The 20,667-nt window shown below is 58.2% G+C and overlaps 1 protein-coding gene across 4 annotated transcripts in view; it reads left to right on the forward strand.

The window, feature by feature from the left end:
• Window positions 1-20,667, forward strand: part of RPS6KA2 (ribosomal protein S6 kinase A2) — a 345,801-nt gene that overhangs the window by 311,587 nt on the left and 13,547 nt on the right. For all 4 annotated transcript variants that reach the window (XM_040448690.1, XM_040448692.1, XM_040448693.1 and 1 more), the window contains 4 exons: window positions 6,277-6,379; window positions 9,034-9,164; window positions 10,188-10,313; window positions 19,021-19,110. In XM_040448690.1, coding sequence (XP_040304624.1) covers window positions 6,277-6,379; window positions 9,034-9,164; window positions 10,188-10,313; window positions 19,021-19,110 — 450 coding nt within the window. The remainder of the gene's footprint in view (window positions 1-6,276; window positions 6,380-9,033; window positions 9,165-10,187; window positions 10,314-19,020; window positions 19,111-20,667) is intronic.

Genomic DNA, 20,667 nt, shown 5'->3' on the forward strand with positions numbered 1-20,667 from the left:
GGGACGACCAGGAGGGACCGGGCACCATTCAGCACAGCTCTGCCCAGGAGGACCTGTCGGCAAGAACTACGGACGGACGCTCATCTCGGCCAAGGAGGGAGCCCCCCGAAGAGCAGGCCTGCGGAGGGGGAACCAAGAGAACTTCTTCACAGCACGACGGCCTTGAACCCCACACCAGTCGGCTCTGCATCCCAGGGGTCCGCGCCAGCTCTGAGCAGCGGCCCGGCCTGTGTCTGCAGCGTTAGGAAGGCGAGGGTCCCGCGGGAGACCAGCTCCAGTGCACCCAGCACCGCTGTGCCGGCCAGGGGACGGGGGCGGGGGTCCCTGCCCGGACACACATGGTCACTTGGAATCTTGCACCAGGAAGGTGGCAGTCTGCATTATTTCAAAGTAATCGGACTAAAACTGAGGTTGGGAAACCTCTCCTGTTGCTTTTGGCATTTGATTCCGTTGTGTCTCTGAGAGAGGTCCTTCAGATTCACGGGGACTGAGCATATCTACCCCCACTTCAGTATTTGCCCGCAGAAGACGAGGCAGGGACGGAGAGGGAGGGAAGGCTCTCATTCCCTCTCCAGCCCTGGATGAAAGCAGCCGGTGCGTGGTTAAGGGAGCTCTGAAGAGCCACTTCTGTGCAAGTTCACTTATTCCACAAGCAGTGCTGGGTGCCGGCCCGTGTCCCGGTGAGCAGGGTGTCCGTGGTCCAGCAGTTGTAAGACGCAGCTGTCCTCAAGTTGCTTGACATCTGACCGCTGCACGTAGACGAGAGATCCCCGTCGCCACTCTCCGCCCGTCCTCTCCTCCCTGCGCACCAGCGAGCCGCGGTGTCGCGAAGACCAGCCCCGGCCGTCGGTCACACACCGGGCACGCCGCAGACCCATCGGGAAAGCAGACGTGAAAGTGTCCGGCCTTGACGGGTGTCTGGACGTGTGCCTCCTGCCACAGCAGCCTGGACAACTCAGGGCCACGGCAGAGGAGCCGCTGCAAAAGCCGTTACCGCCAGGAGGCCTCCCTCTGCCCGGCAGGTGCTCAGGACGACAATGGGAAGCCATTTCCTCAACCGTCTGGTTTCTGCCCGGGTGTGCGAGCCCAGCGCCGGCCTCGGGACCCGACCCGGAAAATATAAACTTACTCATTTCGCTCTCTGCTTCCCTCTGTGACCCAAAGCTGCCAGCAGAAATTTTCGGGTGACCTGTTGGTGCGGAATAAGTCCGTTCCCAGTGGATGTGGGGTCACATCCCCCGGTTTGCCCTGCTCTGCCATTAACTCGGCTGCACAGCCGAGCAAATAAAACCGCCTGGGAGCAGATCTTCCCAAAAGAGGCTGGTTCAGCAGCCGAATGAAAACTTGCGGTTACAGCCCAAGGCCTCGGCAGGGGGGTCCGGGGGAGCCCCGCACATAGTCTGCATTTATTTGCCCCTGATGCTGCGGGAAAGTTCATCACCGCGGCCCACGGGACCCCCACCCCCAGCCCAGCCCGGGGGCCCCTCGCCGTGGGAAAGATGCTTGCCTCGACCACAGGCACCACGGACCGACCCCTGCTGACCAGCTTGCTGCTTCCTGGCCGGGGCTGGGACCTTCACTGTAGCCTTTCAGCACCCGTTATCGTGAGGAACTCACGCCTGTGTTCTTTTTATACTTCTGAACCCTTCCGAGGGTAGCAGGTGTTGTCATTCTGTGAGGTGGGAGGGACTCCTGCGGGAAACTGAGGCACAGGGCAGTGAGAAGACAGCCCGAGGTCAGCACCTGCGAGAGCCCCCCGACCTTGCCAGTCGTGCGTGCCAGCAGAAGCGGAGAAAGGACTTCTTGCCCCCAAGAGTGGATTTTAGGGGTTCGGGTCCCGGGAGCAGCGGGCTGCTGGCCAGTCTCAGTGCCTGTGTCAGAGTGTGAGGCAACTTCTGTCCGTCTGTTCCCACATTAAATACTGGGCTTCTTCGTTCAAGGAGCCCGACAGGACTCTGTTCAAGGAATGACCGCCCCTCGGTTCAGCAGTCTTGTAAATCCAGATACTTTGGTTGGAACCGCTTGCGGTGAGGGTAACCCATATAGACGGAGTCCCATCAGATCCCCCCTCCCTGGGTGCTCGGAGGCTGTTTGAATTCTGTTGCTCTGGCCAGGCTTACGGCAAGGGTAGCCCGTGTAGACAGAGTCCCATCAGATCCTCCCTCCGCTTCCCCGGGTGCTCGGAAGCCGTTGGAATTTTCTGTTACTCCGGCCAGGCTGCCACCACTCTGCGCCTCTGCATTATTTCTGCGTCGCTATTTCGGGAACGATCTCTAGCTGTGCCCTTTCCTACTGGAGAGTGTTAATTTTGAAATGCCTGGAGCCAAAACTGCCTACAGAAGCAGATGTTAGGTCCGTGACCCCAAGCTCGCCTCAGCCTCCTATTCCATTATCCAGTTAGCATTTTGCCTGTGCTCCCTCTGTTCTGCCCTCTGTCATCTGAAGGTCTTTTAGGTATAAATAGCCGTGCTGCACCTGCTCAGAGCTTCCTGGCACATCCTGGCTCGATGCGAAATCCGTTCCAATGTGGCTGTGACTTGTGTCAGCCTGAGATCCTGGGACGAGCCAGATGATTTGAAGTGATGCCTGGCGAATTGATCATGAGACCCCATTCTCTTTCCGGCAGTGTGGGATGGATCGTTCTGGATGCTCAGAGAGGGGAATCTAGGTCAGAATTCTAATGCCTGTCGTCAAGCTCAAAACCTGCACAAAATGCTGCTGCCATTTCGTTCTCGAATTAACCCTGTGTGCCACAGTTTACGCTGCAAAATGAGAAGCGAGATTACTTTTTCGCTAAAACCTCAAACCCACTCCTAGGTTTGCACACAGGGAAAGAAAAGCATGTGTAATAATAACACACACTAGCACGTTCCAGAAGTTTATCCAGCAACGGGAAGAAACTGACCGACTTTTACCACCGCAGCAAGCATAGGGGAGCCACGCACAGGGCGGAGGGCACCTGGCCACCCTGTCCAGCCCTCCGCTACCTGCTTGGAACCAGGATGAAACCACAGCACCCTCGGGGCACCGCAGGGTGGTGTTCCCGGCCGCCCTTGGACAGGCTGTGCTCATAGGCGTAACAAGAACAGGGACCGGTGTTCGGGGGGGCTGTGGAGTCTGCACGGGGATTCCCGCCCCACCGTGATGCCCCCACCGGCCGGCAAGCCTTCAGCGGACCCTCTCGCACGCCCTCCCCTCCTGTCAGCTAGGAATCCTTCGGGAAGCACGGGCTTACAGAGGAGGTTCAGAAACACGAGGAAAAGCAGACGTGCACGTGCATGAGTGAAGCCGGAGTTTTTACGTGCTGTAAACGCACTGTGATGGCTGGGCTCTATGCTGGGTTCAGAGGACATGCACCGGGCTGGGAAGGAGGGCACTGAGACTCTGCAGCAGGGGAAGCCAGCGGGTACCATGTCCTCTGCTAGGTTACAGGGGTCATCCTGATGAATTCCTTTTCCTTACGGTAAAGACCTGGAAAGTGGGAAGCTGTGCCTCCCCTAGAGGTCGGCCTCCCGGCCAGGACTGCTGTGCCATTCTCGGGGGGCTGTCTCAGTGGGAGACCAGGGTAGAACACGTGGCCCCGGGAGTCAGCTTGGTCACAGCAGGCACCTGTGCTTTCTCGGGTTTTCCTCCGTGGGAGGCGGGTTAACAACCAGAGTTGGGCAGGTTTCTGCACGGAGGGGAAGGGGCTGGGACTGTGCCAGTCACCTTGGCATCCCAGCCGGCTTCTCATCAAAGTGCGGTTCTGTGGCTGGTGGCCGGGTGGGAAGCGAGGCTGCGGGGTGTCCCAAGCAGGGCGTCACAGTCCCCACCACGGGGTGCGCACACAGGCACAGTCGTGGCCGCTGATGCCTCCGGGAGCTGCCCAATAACCATCAGGGAGCAGAAGCGCTTCGGCTCCAAAGTGCTGGGTTCGGGGGACTGTTTAATCCGCAGCCGTGAAGCTGGGGGCAGGCACTGGCTTCCAGCTTTTCCAGGGGACCCCGTGCTGGTGGAGCTGGGGTTAGAAGAGGAGCTGAAGGTCACCTTCAGCTCCAGGTGTAACGCCTCCCCTTTGGATTAAGTGACAGCTAGTTCTGTGTGCGTGTAAATAAATCCCCCTGTTAACGAAAGCAGGAGCCCCCGGCTCGCGGAGATTCCTCTCTCCCTCTCTTCCCCCACCCCCACCTCCCCAAGTAGCGAGAGAAGACACGGATGCCGAGGGAGAGGATGTGCGTTTTCCTGGAGCAGGACAGATACCGATTTAATCACCCAGCTCGAACATCGCAGGACAATCGCTGGTGCGAGGAGAGAGGGTCTGAGCCCCGCAGGGCTGTGCTGGGCCATCGGTCTTGGTGACGGCCGGCATTTTAATCAGGGTGCACAGCTCGCTTCTCCCTATTAGATTTCCTCTGACAAGTGCATACATCAGGGAAGTTTATTCCCATCCCGGAATGCGTCACCGCCGAAAGGAGCATCTTTCTATTTACGGAAAGAGTTCAAGGAGTAAATCAATCCCTAATGAAATCTATTCACCCAGGGCAGGAAACGACCAGCGAATGCAGGGCGGAGTTAACACATTCTTTCTCGCCGGGTGACTCCCGAGTGCACACCCTGAGCGCCGTCCTGTGCACGCCACGGCCCCTGCTGCTCCTTAAGCAGCGGAGCCCGGTGGCCATCGGTCAGTGCCAGCCTCCGGGGCCCCTTCACCCGGACACAGCTCCCGTTCTGCCAGCCGCACCCGCACTTCCCGCGGCCACAGGGGCCTCTGCAAGGGTGTGCTCCGGGCAGGGACCAGGACGTCGTGCCCTGCTGCCACCTGCTGGACCCTCCCCCGCCGTGAGCGCTGCTGTAACAGGAAGAGTCGGGATGCCTGACCCTCCTCCCGGCCGGCCCTTCGTCACTCCCGACCTTGCACAACTCAGCCCACCTGGCTTAGCCTGGGTTTCCTCACCTGTAAAACCAGGAGAGGAATCTGCTCTTCTGTGTTATTGAGAGACTTAGAGCAGATCTGGACGGGAGTCACTGTAGACGTTTTCCGAGCCATCAGGATCCCTGGCTTCAGAGCTGAGCTCCAGACTTACCGAAACAAAGGCACCGAGAAAGGGCCCGGGGGCACTCCTGTGATCAGGCGGAACTAGGGAAACTCAGAGGGCTGCAGCCAGACCCGCGTCCTGGTATCCAAGCCCCGCAGCCAAGGTGCCAACCCGCCAGGCACTCAGCACCCTGGCCAGAGCCACTACTGTGCGCCCAGAACTTCCACGACCTGAAATCCACCCCGGTGGCGCCCCCTCAGCCTCCACCAGGACTGGCAGCACCGAGGCCCCCACACCTCTGCAGCCCACAGCCCACCTGCCCGACCCACGGAGCCCAGCCTCGCCCCCCTGCCCACACTCCCTCTTCCCCATCTGCAGCTTCATCCGCCTCATTACCGGGGCCCGATTCCAAACTGTGTTGTCCCTTAAATTGAATCTCCCCAAAAGCATGAACTGCCGCCCTGCCTGAGAGCGTTGAGAACACCACAGTCAGGTTTGGAAGGCGTTTTCAAATTTCCACTAAGACCGGAGCACTGAGGGGCGTGGGTTTTCCGGGCATCCTGTCACAGCTCAGGCTCCGTGACGCAAGTTCGGGGCCTCCCGACGTGGCCATTCTCGAGAAGGGCTGACTCACCATCGAGTCAGGTGTCGTGCTGGGCCCGTCGGAGGGCACAGGCGTGTGTAGAAGGGGCACTGAAGCAGCTGCTCGAGCAGAGGGGTCCGGACCCCCAAATCGGGGACGCCAAAGCGGGTGCCCAGGGCACGTGCCCCAGCCCCCGCGCCCAGGCTCGGTTCCCTTCTAGCTGGGGGCTTTCACAGCGTCCCCCAGGGGTGGCCTCGGGGTCACCAGGGCAGAGAGGAGGGCACCCAGCAGCAGGTACTGCTGTCACCCAGGGTGGGGCAGCGTGGGGCCGTCCTGCCAGATTTTACTAGAAGAAAAAAATTCTACTGCCCCCCAAAAAGGTTTAAAACGTCACGTTGCCCTAAATGGAGAATACTTTGCACGTGTCCAGACCCTCCTGCCTTTGGTTATGACTTTTATAGAATACATTCCGTTGTGTTCTGCATCCTATGTAACGTACGTGCATATTTTACGCGTATTCGTACGTACGTCAGAGTATCCAGAGGTGCCATCCGCAGGTGGAAACTGGGGCCGTGTGCACGAAGTGTGTCCCCCGCCCCGGCGGCGGGCCGCGCTATTCCACGGCATTCTCTGGTGTTGTCGGTGGCTCCTCACGGCTCTGTCTTGCCTTCCCTGCAGAAGCTGTACCGGAAGGAGATCAAGCCGCCATTCAAGCCAGCGGTGGGCAGGCCCGAGGACACCTTCCACTTCGACCCCGAGTTCACAGCACGGACGCCCACAGGTGTGTCCCAGCAGCGACCCAGCGCTCTGTCTGGTCGTGGGTCCTCCCCCTCCCCCTGCCCCCACCCCCCCCCCCCGACCGGTGAGGGGGTAGCTATCCAGGAACCAGAGAGTCTCTCGCGCGGTGCTTTCTGGAGGGTAATTGTCGGTTCTGTCTGACTTGTTTCGTCTGCTCCGCCATCAAGGTTCAAGTGGTGGAACTCATTCTCGGTCGTCGCCCAGGTAGCATGTGGTTTGGGAATCGTCCAGGTGTCCTGTAGGTCCCCCCCCTCCCGCTGCCAGTTCAGGGACCACTTCTTTCAGGCAAGAAGGGAACGTCGAGACAGTGACAGTCTCCATTCAGCTAGAGGGTCTTGTGGGGAGAGGAGGGCCGAGGGTGAAGTCCACAGCTGTGGGAACTGTAGCCCTGACGCATGCCAGCAGCCGACACTGTCCGCAGAGCCTTACCAGCTACCGGGTCTCGGCACAGCAGACGGACACGGAGCCTTGGCTTTCGGGATCTGTCAACAATCCCTCTTAAGGGCTGTCGAACTCCGTCAGTCCAAAGTCATCATTTTGTGACATTCATGAGTCAGTATCAGGGGATTGTTTTTGAGATCTGGGAATGGTCTCAGTCTGCGTGGACCACGTGACACACAGCTGGCCTGGGCGCCCTAAACAACAGACATCTACTTTGGTTCCCGGTCGGGTCTCCTTTCCCGACTTGCAGACGGCCGCCTTCCCTCCATGTCCTCACGGGGCCTCACTCGGTGCTGCCTCTCCCTCTTCTTAGAAGGACAGCAGTGCCGTTGGGTCAGGTCCCACGGCCTCGTTGAACTTTACTTACCTCCCCCAAAGACCCCGTCTTCAAAGACAGGCACATAGAGGGTGAGGGCTTCAAACTCTGAATTTGGGGGGACGCAGTCCAGGCCATACAGTAATGGTATGTTGTGTAATGGTGTTATGTAAACTAAAGAGGCGAACCCCCCTCGTAGAGGGATGGGGGGACCACGTTCAGGGAGCTGGTGGATACGGGGCTACATACGGTGTATTATGGGGGTTCTTTGCTCGCTGACTTGAAATCCGAAATTTTGCCTGACTTTAAAGGTGGTTATGAAAGGCACAGCCAACTACCAAACACTAAGTGGAGAACTTGGAGCAGAGAATCCACTTTGTTCCCTTTGGTGTAGGCTCCTGGTGCTAGGAAGTAAATTCGCCCGGTGCTAGACTAGAGAAGCTTAATTAAAACCCAGAAGGCTCAGCCGAGTAGTTTTTAGAATCTGAAGATTATGTTCTGCGAGAAGCAGCGCCTCCCGAACGCTGCAGTGTTGCCCCGGCGGGCGCCGAGCTGTTCTAGACCCCGGGCCCCTGCACAGAATGACGGCTTCGAGGTCTGCTTTCCCTTAGAAACCTCCCAGGCTACCACCAGCTGCTCTGAAGGTCCCCACCGAGCACAACGGATCCAGCACCATTAAGCAGTCTTCGACCCCCAGGGTGCTTGGCATCCTTCCTTGGGGCTTTAGATTTAAGAATTTGAGTTCATCCCAGAGAATTCGCCAGAGCCCTGCAAATGGCGAGGGTGAAGCGTACCTCAGGAGGCTCCTTCACAGCCTCTGAGGAGTGTGTGTGCTTTGGGGGAGGTACGGCCCTATTAACTTGGACAGATGCACTTGCATTAGTGAGTGGAGAATTCGTAGATCGCAGAAGCAGTGTCTCTGAATGAAGGAAGGGGCGCGGAGGCCATCAGCTGAAGTCCAGGCGGGTCCTTATGAAGGTTGCCTCGGCCGGCATTTGGCTGGTGTGGCTGCCTTCCCCACGTGGGAGGTGGCATAAATAGAACGTAACAGGCTTTAAGATCATCGAGGGGCGGGGCGCCTGGGTGGCGCAGTCGGTTAAGCGTCCGACTTCAGCCAGGTCACGATCTCGCGGTCCGTGAGTTCGAGCCCCGCGTCGGGCTCTGGGCTGATGGCTCAGAGCCTGGAGCCTGTTTCTGATTCTGTGTCTCCCTCTCTCTCTGCCCCTCGCCCGTTCATGCTCTGTCTCTCTCTGTCCCAAAAATAAATAAACGTTGGAAAAAAAAAAAATTTAAAAAAAAAAAAAAAAGATCATCGAGGGGATGCTGATTTTCGGCACAGTGCTTAAAAAGCAAGCACGAGAGTTGGATAAGACAGAGTTTTCAAGTAACTGATTGAAACTGAGGACTTGGAAACTTTGATGATCCCATGACTCGTTTCTGACTACTTTGTCTGATGGGTTTTCAGATCTTAGCCCGGCATCTCCCACCAGCCAGCAGCCTCCAGTGGCCAAAGGAGATATAAACTAGCTTTAGTATTGGCTTAAGTTTAGGGGAAAAGATGCTGTAGGCCTTTCAGAGGACATTCCCACTGCGCATCCAGAAACCTTACGTACAGGATGTGGATTATGCACTGTTTCAGAATCACATGGGTATAGCTGCCCTTTAACACAGCCATGCTCTCGGCTCGTGTGCTTAGAAAATCCTACCCTCTTATTAATATACACACATAGAGAGAATGACTTTTCCGTCTCTCAACACTTCATTTAGTCCCTCGCACAAAGGCCAACTGTGTGATGTCATTAAATTAAGTATAAGTGACTGGGGAACTCCAGCTAGGAAGCTCCCCCTGGAAGGTGGAATTCTCTCGTTGTTACCTGCAGACTCACCTGGCGTCCCCCCCAGCGCCAACGCTCATCATCTGTTCAGAGGATTCAGTTTCGTGGCCTCGAGTCTGGTCCAGGAGCCCTCGCCGCAAGATCTGCACAAAGCCACGGTCCACCCCATCGTGCAGGTAACCCCGCACCGCCCGACTCCACGGTCTCTGGCAGGTGTGGGTGGTGAGGGTCACACGTGGGCGGAAAGCCGGCCTGGGAGCGGGGGTGGGGGCGGGGGCGGCTGGTGCCTGGAGCGCCTTCTGCCATCAGCTCCTTTCCCGGCCTCCTGGGGGTCACTGAGTCTCATGGTGACCCGAGCCGTGGCTGTTACCCCTGTTCCACATTCATCCTAACGAAGGGTAAAGAGTTCTGATGAGACTGTCACCGTGGCGTGTCTACAGCCAGAGACCCCACACAAGTCAGACGGGGCGTGCTCACGGTGTGCAGCGGGGCCAGTACCCCGAGAGAGCGATTTGGTCTGTGGCTACAAACCGACTTTTTGGGAGGTCGATGCAGAGGACGTTTATTTTATAAGGCTCTTCCCCCCCAGTTAGTGTGACCAGATGCAGAGAATTCTAAGAAGGAATGGCGATCACGTTTTATTTACGGACCGGGTCAGGGAAAATTGGGCGGCATTAGATCTCCACATCGCCTCTCCAGAGCCTTTTGGGAAACCGCGGTGTGTCTGACGTGGGCGCTTGATGTGACAGGATAGACCGTAGCTGGCGGCTTCTCGACCGTGCTCTGAGTGGGGATTCGTGCCTACGGGCCATGCCTGGGACATCACGGGGTCGGATTTACAGGGAGATGACACAGCCAGGCACCGCTCTAGACCCCAGTGTCACAACCACACACACAGCTTCTGCAGGTCCCCTGCCCCACTGTCTCAGGCTCTCAGGTCTTCAGGGGGATGGGCCCAGGCAGCGGATACCGGGTACTGTGGTCTGAGAATGAAGTTCACAGCCGGAGAGGTCAGGGGAGTCGGGAGGTAGGTCGAGAGCCCTTGCTGACCAGCAGCATGACTCCACGAACCCCTGGGCTCAGTGACCTCAGTGCACCGTCTGGAACCCCCCTTCCTGCCCGTGTCCCGTGTGCCTGTGGTCGTGCCCTTGCACGAGAGAGCCCTGACGGCCGTCTCCGCCCTTGGTCTCTCTCCGCAGCAGTTACACGGGAACAACGTACACTTCACCGACGGCTACGAGATCAAGGAGGACATCGGGGTGGGCTCCTACTCCGTGTGCAAGCGATGTGTGCATAAAGCGACGGAGGCAGAGTACGCCGTGAAGGTAAGACTGCGCGCGGGCGTGGGCAGTGCCGCATGCGGTCGCCGCGCACAACTGCACTGCTCCAGCGAGCCCTGACCGTGGCAGGCCCTGCTGAGCCGGCCACCTCCCTCCCCGCTCACCGTCTCCCCAGGTCTCCTGTGACGGAGCTCAGTCTGCTTTGGTATGAGGTCATCCGTTCAAAAATTATTTTGCAGATCATGAGTATTTTCAGCTTTATCCCACATCCGAGTGCCGACCACCATTAGTAGCTTTGTATAAGGGCACTCTGGAATAAAAGCTTTGGGTGCCCAGTATTCTGGAAAATACAGTTGGGGGACAGGCGCAGTGTTTGATGGGAGAGGGGGAAGGAAGGAGGAAGCCACGGTCACCAAAAACTACCTCAAAGAAACGAATAGAGGCATAAACCGGTTAAACCTGTGAAAACCTAAGCAGAGAGCTGGCCATTTTACTCTCCACCATCCGGAAAAGTCCGTAGTAAGGATTATCTGTAATCATCTAGAATCCCGTCTCTACATAGTACCTTTAGCCTCTGTAATTGTTGCTACATTTGATAGTTCATCTGGAAATCCCAAAGACCAGTTTCTTCAGTTTTCTGGTTGATAAAATATGGACTAAAGCTAAAGCTGCCCGCTAAAAGCACGACCTAACTTTCGTAAAAAGCGTAAATGGCACATTCTATCCACAAGGGCGGGAGAGAGGCTCTAAGTCCACCGCTTTCCCGCTGAACTGACCGCCGGGTCCGGCCTGTGGCGTCGTCGTGGCCGAACCCAGTGTTGTCTGCAGCACGTGGCCCTGCCCCTGCCCACCCCCCAACACTTGGAGGAGCGTGGAACCTTCCAGCAGGCAGCAGGGTAGAAGGAGCAATCCCGTCCATTGTGATTTTCCCGGCCTCTGAAGAAGTTGTCCAAAATGATGACTCAGGCAGAGGAGCTGTTCTGCGCGACTCCTCACCCAGGCCCCACACTGTGTAGTGAACACAGGTTTTGCTAAAAGGGAGACCCCCAAGAATAGCATGCACACCCACCCAGTGTTTCCTGCACTGAAAAAAAATGCCCAACTCTTTCCGGAAAAGACACCAGCCAAAAAAACCTAGACCAAAGACCGTAGGTCTAGTTTGGGTTGGCAAATGGTGGCTTGGGGACGCGTGTATATTGAATTCCTCTAATAAGAAAGAACATTTGAAATACGGAGGAATGGTCTGTGGGCTCCATGGACATGCTGTCCGTGTTCAGCCTGCCTACTTCTAGAGCACTGCGCCAGGAGCAGAGGGGAGGCACGCAAAAGGCTCCCGGAGCAGAGGGGAGGCGTGCAGAGCGCTGCCAGCTGTCCAGCCGTCCGCAGGGGGTGTGCACGGGCCCCCAGGTGGTGTCACAAGCAGTCTTCCAGGAGTTTCTAGGACTTGGGTTGCTGAGGAGTTTCGCGTTTCCTCCTCCTTGGGGGAGCTCATGGGAGCACCTGCGAGGCCGCCCCTGGTTCCCCAGGCAGTGCTGTTCCTGGAGCCCGATGTGGGTGTGCACCTGCCCTCTGCGTCTCGCTCGTGTTTCACGACGGAGGCTTCACAAGCATACAGGGGCTTTGGAGGATCTTTTCTGTCATTCGCACAGAATATCTTTCGGCAGTTTGTCTGGTGACCAGCAGCCATCCTAGAAACAATCGCAGCTTCCAGCGAGCGAGGAAAAACACATCTATTGTCCAGCCGGCTCAGTGACCACGATGCCCTTCTAGAAAACAGCCAGCCTCTGTGCAGTTGATCAGCTGCGTTTTGTGCCTCTGGAAATAAATCTCCCATTGACAGAGGCAGTTGTGTGTTTCCCCGTACTGTCCCCATATCCAGCTCTCTTATAAAAACACCATGTGAATTCGGCTTTGTTCCGTGGCTTTAGCTCGGACCTTGACGCTCTTGTTGAGGCCACGCTGTGCTGGGAATTTCTGAGGCATCTCACCCCAGGGCCCAGAAGCCAGGCGCGTGGCTGCAGCTGGGTGCCACGGGAAGTCAAGCCTTCCTGTTTCTTTTTTGCACGCCTTGAAGTTCCCTGGACAGACAGACCTGGTGGACCTGGCAGGGATCCCCCGCCCACCCCCGATCCTTGCTGAGACCACAGTGGGTCGTCGTTTATTATCTAGAAGGTATTTAAATTCACCAAGCGCAGGAGGGAGCGCCCGGGACCCAGAGCTGTGTAGGCTGCTGGTTGGAATGACCATTGTCCGTTCACTGGCGTTGGCTTGGATTTCCTTCAAGGGCAACAGGACCGGCAGGAGTTTCAAGGCAAAGAGCTCGGTTTTGAGGATGGGCCCATTTGTTAGCAGAACGGTTTAACGTCCTACAGATCGCTACCCTGCCCTTTGTCAGCATTTTCCAGGTAGAGCGGAGCTGAACTACTCTTTGACCTTTTTCTGCATCAGTTGCCTGGCTGACACATGGCAGAACCGAGAACGTGGCACTTAATCGCCGGGCGTGTGAGCTGGACCTCGGGTCAATAAACGCCCTCCGGGACTCAGCTGCTGGAGCTGCGCCCACCCTCCCGGCTAGCTCGCGAAGTGTGGGGACCCAGCCATCCACATTCACGCATGGATGGAAAAGGGTGTCTGTTTTATTTTGAGAAACCGTCTAGTCCGAGCCAGGGGGCCTCCTTGTCCCCTCATCCACCTCCACGGGCGATTCGGAAGCCTCCCCCGAGTCAAGAGCAGAAAAGTGCACACAGGGACCTGGATGAACAGTAGGACGGTGACCGGAGTGCCGGGGCTCCTGTGCCCAGTCATCATCGGTCTGGCTGGCTTTGCCCCCCTCCAGGGACACTGGCCATGTCTGAGACATTCTGCTTGTCACAGCTGGCGTGGGAGTCGCCGCTGGGGTCTAGTGGACAACGGTCAGGGATGAAGCTTGACATCCGGCCCAGGACGGCTCCCTCCCGCTGTCCTCAACGAAGAATTACCCAGCCCATAATAACAGCGGTTCTTAAGAGGAGAGCTGCAGCCTAAGGCACCCTTCGGGGACGGAGGACGGACGGAAATCTCACAGTAGGCAGCACGCGCACACAGTGGGCACTCTGTAAGCGTTGGTACAGACTCTGAATCCCTCAGCTTGGTCCCTGTCTTCAGATGAAGCAAACGAGGCTGGACTGACCAGGGTCTTTCCCCGGGAGAGCCCGGCCTCAGGCGGTGAGGCGGGTGCTGCCTCCTTGTCCTCGCGGACCCCACCTCGGGCCGACTCGGCGTGGGGTGTCCCTCCGGTGCGCCCACCCAGTGCTGGGGAGCTGGGTGGGAAAGCCGTTATCTCCTCCCTCCGTCAGGCTCAGTACGGTTGACAGATGCGTCCACTCTTACACCCCCGGCTGTTTCCGAGGGCAGAGCAGCCCAGCCATCCGGGCGCCACCGAAGTTCGCCTTTGCTCTCCTCGTCGGCCCCAGAAGGCAGGGGGCCGGAGGGAATTGTGGGGGACTTTGACAACCTGACAGAACAGCCCAGGCGCCAAGTTGTTTAAGGCGAGAGCGGGACGGCTTACGGAGCGCAGAAGGGAGCTGCGGCGGAGCAGGACTTGAACGGGGGAGGTTTGCGGAGCGGGAAGCATCTCTAGTCTTCTCTCGTTCCGGCTACGTGTCCCTTTCCACGAAGCCACTCCTGAAGTGGCTCAACGGCAAACAGCCCAGGGCGCCAGCTTGTGTCAAAGGAAGGGCTCCCGAGGAGCCTTGTGTTGGGGGGGGATTCGCTGTGGAAAAGCTGCCTCGTGCCCCCAGGTGTCTCAGCCTCTCATAGGCCTCCGCAGGTGCGCCTTGAGACCGTTCCGGAAGGTGTCTGCGAGCGACTCGGTGGGTGCCGACTGCGGGGTGCGGAACTGACGCCCACCCCCGAGGTACCACTTCTGCCGCTTAGATCCTCGGTTTCGAGACACGAGCATCAGTAAACGTCTAAGCAGCAAACCCAACACCTGAAGCTCAGGAGACGGGGAGCGGCAGGCGTTAGACAGAATCCAGACCTGTCGCGACGCGTTGTGCCCTCTTGTGGCCACAGGGACGATGACCGTGAACAGCACTCGCTACCCGCCAGCCCGGAAACGCGCACGTGAGCTCACGTCACCTTCACGACGCGGTGCTATGATCACCCTCAGCGTCCCCTTGGGGACACACAGACCGAACACCCAGCTCGTAGATGGGGGAGCCGCCCTCCCTGCAGGGGGTGCATGCCCTTGACCTCCGCGGGGCACTGCCTCTCTGCTCCGAGGGGGGACCGTGGTACCCCCATCCAGCTCACCCCCTTGCGTGTTGCGACACCCGGGTCCTGAGAGAGCGAGACGGCCACGCCGAGCGGGTGGTTCCGCGGCCTCCACCCCACTGCCCCGGAGCCCAAACCCCGCAGCCGCCGGCGAGGCCCCGTCGCCTGTCCCCCCTCCGGCACCTCCCCAGCTGGACTCAACTCCCCACGCTCTTCCCAGGACACGGGAGGCTCCCGCCTGGGGAACGCGTTTGCCTTCCCGGGGCTGGAACTTTCCTCCCCGAGACCCGGGTGCCGGCCACCTCGTGTCCACAGGCCCCTGCTCTCAGCCGGGGTCTCCCTGCCCCCCGCCCCGGCTCCTGTGCCGTCACTCCGTGCTCCGTGGCCCGCAGTGCCTCCTCTCGTGATGCTTCACACCCGACAGACTTCGTGTCTCCTCTCCTGTCCGTCTTCCCACCCCCGTTGTGACCGTGGGTGTCAGGGACAAGTGTTACGTCCAAGTAGCATCAGGAGCTTTTCCTCACATCCCACGTCACTTCCAGCCTTTCCTGGGCTTTTTCACTGTCAGTGTTGACAGGACAGGTGTGGACTGGAGCGTTTCTCGTCTGGGAACACGTCGCGTTCTGCACGGATCCCCTCGTTCGGCCAGCCGACGCCGTCCGTTCCTTTGCACAGTTCTTTTGTTAGCGCTTTTCCTACGGCAGAGACAGTGATAGGTCCTGGGCGGGAGCACGGACCTGTTCTCAGGGAACCCACAAGCCAGCCGCCGAGGCGTCTTAGGGATCGCAGGGCCAGAAGCTGCCGCCAACAGCCCGCGTAACTGGGGAGTCTGAAGCTGGATGCGCTTCGGACGTCAGCCCTGGCCGCGGGCCATGGTATCTGCAGACGTACAAGCGGGTCCCCGCGGCTGAAAGGCGCCTGCGGGCCGAGGCACGTTGGGGAGCCGTGGCCAGCTCCTCCTGGGGCAGCCCCCGCGTCAGACACGGCCATGCCTTCTTTTCGGTAGCGCGTTTGCGTTGTTCGAAGTCACATAGTTTGTTGTAGCGACAGACTCGGGTAAAGATGCAGGAGGGTCCTTGGGGCGCCTGGGTGGCTCGGTCGGTTAAGCGGCCGACTTCAGCTCAGGTCATGATCTCACGGTCCGTGAGTTCGAGCCCCACGTCGGGCTCTGTGCTGACAGCTCGGAGCCTGGAGCCTGTTTCAGATTCTGTGTCTCCCTCTCTCTCTGCCCCTCCCCTGTTCGTGCTCTGTCTCTCTCTGTCTCAAAAATAAATAAACGTTAAAAAAAAAAATTAAAAAAAAAAAAAAAAGATGCAGGAGGGTCCTTACGAGCGTGTGAGTCCGTGTCGCCCAGTTCTTTCCGGGAGTCGCTGGGCCCGTCCACGCACACGGGCAGCTGGGCCCGCGCTCCCTGCGCCCAGTCCGCTCTGCGTCCACGGCAGACCGTTTACGGTAGCGTTAGCGTGTCTGGGCTCGTTTCCGTATGTGTATGCCGTGTGCCAACCAGAAACACAGCAGAATTAAGACAGATGTTTGACATGAACAGAGCTTAGTTTTAGAAGGAACACTGGCGTGGAAACTTTTGTTGTTTTCCAGCTGGAAAACTCAGAGTTCTTTCACTGTGTGAGCAAACTAATTTGCCTGAGTGAATGGTACGAGAGAAGTCGTCCGCTAAATCTTACAAACGATCACACGTTCTCCTACCCCTGTTCCACATAGGGCAGTGATCCTTGGGACAAGTCAGGGAAATACCCCACCTCGAGGGGCTGTTCAGGCCTGTGAGCCCCCCACCGCATGCTCATCATAAAGCCCTTTTCCCCGCAGGAGTCAGTGTCCCAGGAGGGCTGCTTGCGGAGGGAGCCGGGGAACGGGAAGGTGGAGATGTGCAGAGATGGAAAGGAAGAGGGAAACCATGCTGATCACCACGAGGCCTTAGGCCTCTCTTCGGTAGCCAGAAATAAAAATGCACACAGGGGGAGCCTGGCTGGCTCAGTTGGGACGTGAGGGTCTCGATCTTGGGGTCGTGAGTTCAAGAGCCATGAGTAGAAAGAAAGGAGGAGAGAAAGAGAGAGACAAAGGAAAGAAAGAAAGAAAGAAAGAAAGAAAGAAAGAAGAAAAGAAAAGGAGGAAAGAGAAGGAAAGAAAGAGAAAGGGGGAAGGAAGGAAAAGGAAGAAGGAAGGAAGGAAGGAAGGCAGGAGGAAGGCAGGCAGGCAATGCTCTTGGTTGGTACCTGTGAGCTCCGCCTGCGGAGGGAGCCCTCCCGTGCCCGGCACTGCCTGGCGCACTGACTTGGCCCCGCAAGTGCCCAGTTGGCTAGAGAGCCGCACCGCGGACGGCTCGCTCACCGGCCGGCGTGGGTGGCCGGCCCCCCGGGCAGTGCCCCGCTTGCTGTCTGCGGCCGCGGCTGGACGAGAAGGAGACCGGGTGGGCGTCCCGACGCCTCCTCCATGTTGCGTCAGGATTACCTGAGCATCAGCTTGGGAGGGAGGAGGCCTGGCTCGCCAGCACGTATGCGGAGAGTCCCTTCTTCCGTTGCCTCGGGAAGATTACAAAGCAGTATATTCTCAGAATGAGGAACTTGAGCCACCAGCACTTTCTTGGACCAGAAGCGAGTCTAACGATGCCAGTCCCAAGAAACCAATCCCGCAGGGAGGAGATTCATTCCTAGACGTGTCTAAACAGTGTGCTCGAACCTCTTTCTGGGCCCTGCCTTCCCCCAGCACAGACCGCAGCTCGCGCTCGGGGACCAGTTGTCGGGCCTCACGGCTAAGCATCTCTGTGAAGACAAAAAGATTTGTGGCTAAAAGCAGCCAGGACTTGCTGACAAGGGTTAGGATCGACACACGGGGCCAGCCCGGAGCCTGCAGCCGGGGGGACGCGGGCCAGCCCTGCCCAGGTCGGGGAGATGGTGGAGAGCCAGGAGGGCGGCCGTCGGGTCCTGCGCCTGCCACTGCTGGGCCCGGCTTCCCCTCCGGGCTGGGCGCCCACCTCCCCTGCGCACCCACCTCCCCACCTCCCTGCCTTGCCTTCTGGCTTCAGGTCGGCTCCTCCGCGGGAGATGCCACAGGACTGAGGAAGGTAAAGGCCCCAGCTCCTGTCGGATGACGGCCCCCACAGCCACCCCCTCTGGCCCTGTAGCTGCTGGCTGTCCCCCACCCCCGGGCCACGGGCAGGAGAGAAAAGGTTTCCCACATCCCACGCCATCATGAGAGTGATCAAACAGATCTATGCTAAGAATACATTTTTTCATTATGAAATCTTCTTTGAAAAGAGATGCATCAGCCACTAATTTTTCAAAAATCCAGTAATGTATTTCAACCGTCTCCGATTTCAAAGAGAAGGTCACAGACCAGAGAGACCGTACGCCCCTGTGGGCCGTTGGAGCAGAAGGGGTGCCAGGGCCCGGCCAGCTCACGTCCCACCAAGCCGTGTATTAAGGACCCCCACCCCTGCCGAATGAGCCTTCACAAAGGCTCTCCCTTGGGACGATGCATTAGCTTCTTTCCATCACAGAAGTAATCCTGGGGTCCGAGCTAGAACTCCAGTGGAATTAAATGTAGCAAGACGAGAAAAATGTGTCAAGGGAGGGAGCTTAACTTTTTGTTTGTGTGACAACGCGTGTCACGGGGCTCACAGTCCTGGGGCACCAGGGTCCTCGGAGCTTGGCTGTGGGCTTGAGAGCCAAGATGCAGGGGTGCCTGGGTGGCTCAGTCGGTTAGGCATCTGACTCTCGATTTCGGCTCAGGTCATGATCCCAGGGTCGTGGGATCGAGCCCCACATCGGGCTCTGTGCTGAGAGTGGGGCCTGCTTGGGATTCTCTGTCTCTTTCCCTCTCTCTCTGTACCTCTTCCCCACTCAGACACACTTGTATATTCTCTCTCTCTCTCTCTCTCTCTCTCTCTCTCAAATAAAAAAAATAGGGGCACTACTCATAACACCTCGTCCTGTCGTCGGAGGCCATCTGTTTTCACGGGTGGAAGGATTTTATCTGCTAGCCCGCAGCGTGGGCTACCGGTGCTGGGTTGCAGAGGTGGGGGACGTTTGCGTGTCTGAGCCACAGCGGCCGATTCAGTGTGCACGCCAGCCCCGTGCCCCCTGGGGAGAGGCATGCACTTGGCCACACTTTGTTGCCAGTGCGTAGCCGCAGAGTAAGGCTAAGAGACGCCTGGCGGCAGCTGGGGGCTCATTTTGGAGGAGTGACTAGCACAGGCCACCCACCCGGAGCCCGCCATCTAGTGGAGAAGCACCTTCCGTTATGTGGTGCCTGAGTGAGCTCCCAGCCCACCCCTCTCCACGCCCCCTGCAGTAGCTTAGCATTCGTGTCTGCGTTTTGTAAGTGTCGCCCTGGTGCTCGTCGGCAGGGAGGATTGCCACGAACATCCAGGCAACTGTAAGGTGTCCTGTGGGCGTGAGCTGGAGGCGAAGGGAAGGCAGAAAGGGTCCGAGCCAGCACACGCTGCACGGGAGCCTCACGTCAGGTGCTCTGCTCATTCCAGATCATCGATAAGAGTAAAAGAGACCCCTCGGAAGAGATCGAGATTCTCCTGAGATACGGACAGCATCCGAACATCATCACGCTCAAAGACGTGAGTGAGCTTCACACGGCTGCCGTGTCGCGTGTCGGCGTGTTTCTCTGGGGGTGGCTTTCTCCGCGGTCCAGCGACTGTTCCTGCCCCCACAGTGTGTGCCAGCCTCTGCCGCCTGCACCTCCAGGTCCCTCGGCACCTGTGAGCCCGAGTGCCCGGGACAGCGGCCCCCTCCCAAATCAGAGAGAGTGCCATGTAAAGGGCAGGATAGCTGGTGCAGACTCTGGGCCGCTCCTGAACGTAGCACAAACGAGAGCATGGAGTGGACGAGACGGGGCTGGGTCAGATCCGAGACCCCGGATCCGGAGCTCTGGCCCTGGGGCTCCTCCCAGCGTCCTCCACCCCTGCTGGCCTCGGAGAGGGAAGGGAGCAGGGGTCCTCCCCACTGGAAGGACACCACAGAGCCCGGGGCTGCAGGGGTGGGGCCGGAGGGGAGAGGGAGCTGTCACCCGGCCACCTGCACCCTCACACTCCCGAGTGATTCCACTGTCCCCAACCCCAAACCTTAAGATTTTGAGGCCACTTGGAGCTCCCTCCAGGCCCCGTCGGCTCCTGGAGCAGGAGGACTGCAAAATGCCGACCAGATTCTGAGGCAAATATGAAACAGGCACCTGTGTTGTTGACAAGAGTAGAGTAAACGCCGGCTTTGTCCCTCTGGGTCCCCGTCACCGGGTCCCCGTCGCCTTCACTGCACCTTTCGGGGCTCTCTGCATTTCAGTTTTTATTTTATATGTTAAGATCCACAAGCGCAAAGCAGCTAATGTGAAAACCCCCTAAGGTTTCCAAGCCACTTCCACCCTGTTGGGGTAAGAGGTCCCCAGCTGGTGATACCTTCATAAGCACATTCTCCAAAGTAGAGCATGTTCTGGGTTCATAAACTGGAAACAAATACACCCACATTACCTTTACAGCTTGTATTGAGCTCAGAGTCAGGCAAATCGTTTCAGCCATTTGTTCTGGAAACTCGCTGATCTGTGAGCTCACAAGTGCTCGTTTGTGGGGGATCTGCCCCGTTTCCACGAGGCTCTTCTCAATGCCCGGGCACGCCTGTAGGCAGGCTGGTTGTGTCCACACAGGCGTGTCACGAAAAGAGCAAGGGCGGAGGAGTTTTTGGCTGTTGTGGGTTTTTTTTTTTTTTTGATGTTATTTACCTACTTTGAGAAGGAGAGAGAGAACGAGTAGGGGAGGGGCGGAGAGAGCCAGAGAGAGAATCCGTGCTGTCGGCGCAGAGCCCGATGCGGGGCTCAAACTCACGAACCGTGAGATCACGGCCTGAGCTGAAATCCAGAGTCCGACGTTTCACCGACTGGGCCAGCCAGGCAGCCCTCGGCCGTGAGGGCTTCCTGAGCGTGAAGGTGGTTTGACGAAGCTCTCCTTTTCCGTGGCTTTTCGGCCATAAAAGTGCGGCTGCCATGCGGTGGGTTCTCTGTGCCTCCCCGCCCCTCCCGTTCTGGATTCTGGCGTCTGGCTGCGTCTTGTCTACGGTGCAGCGGGACAGACGGCCCCTGGGGGCTGCTTGGACATGACCCAGACCTGCTGGGCCAGACCCTGCCTGCT

This window comes from Herpailurus yagouaroundi, unplaced genomic scaffold, assembly GCF_014898765.1.
Source record: "Herpailurus yagouaroundi ecotype Mexico unplaced genomic scaffold, PumYag 198, whole genome shotgun sequence".
In the NCBI taxonomy this organism is placed as follows: Eukaryota; Metazoa; Chordata; class Mammalia; order Carnivora; family Felidae; genus Herpailurus; species Herpailurus yagouaroundi.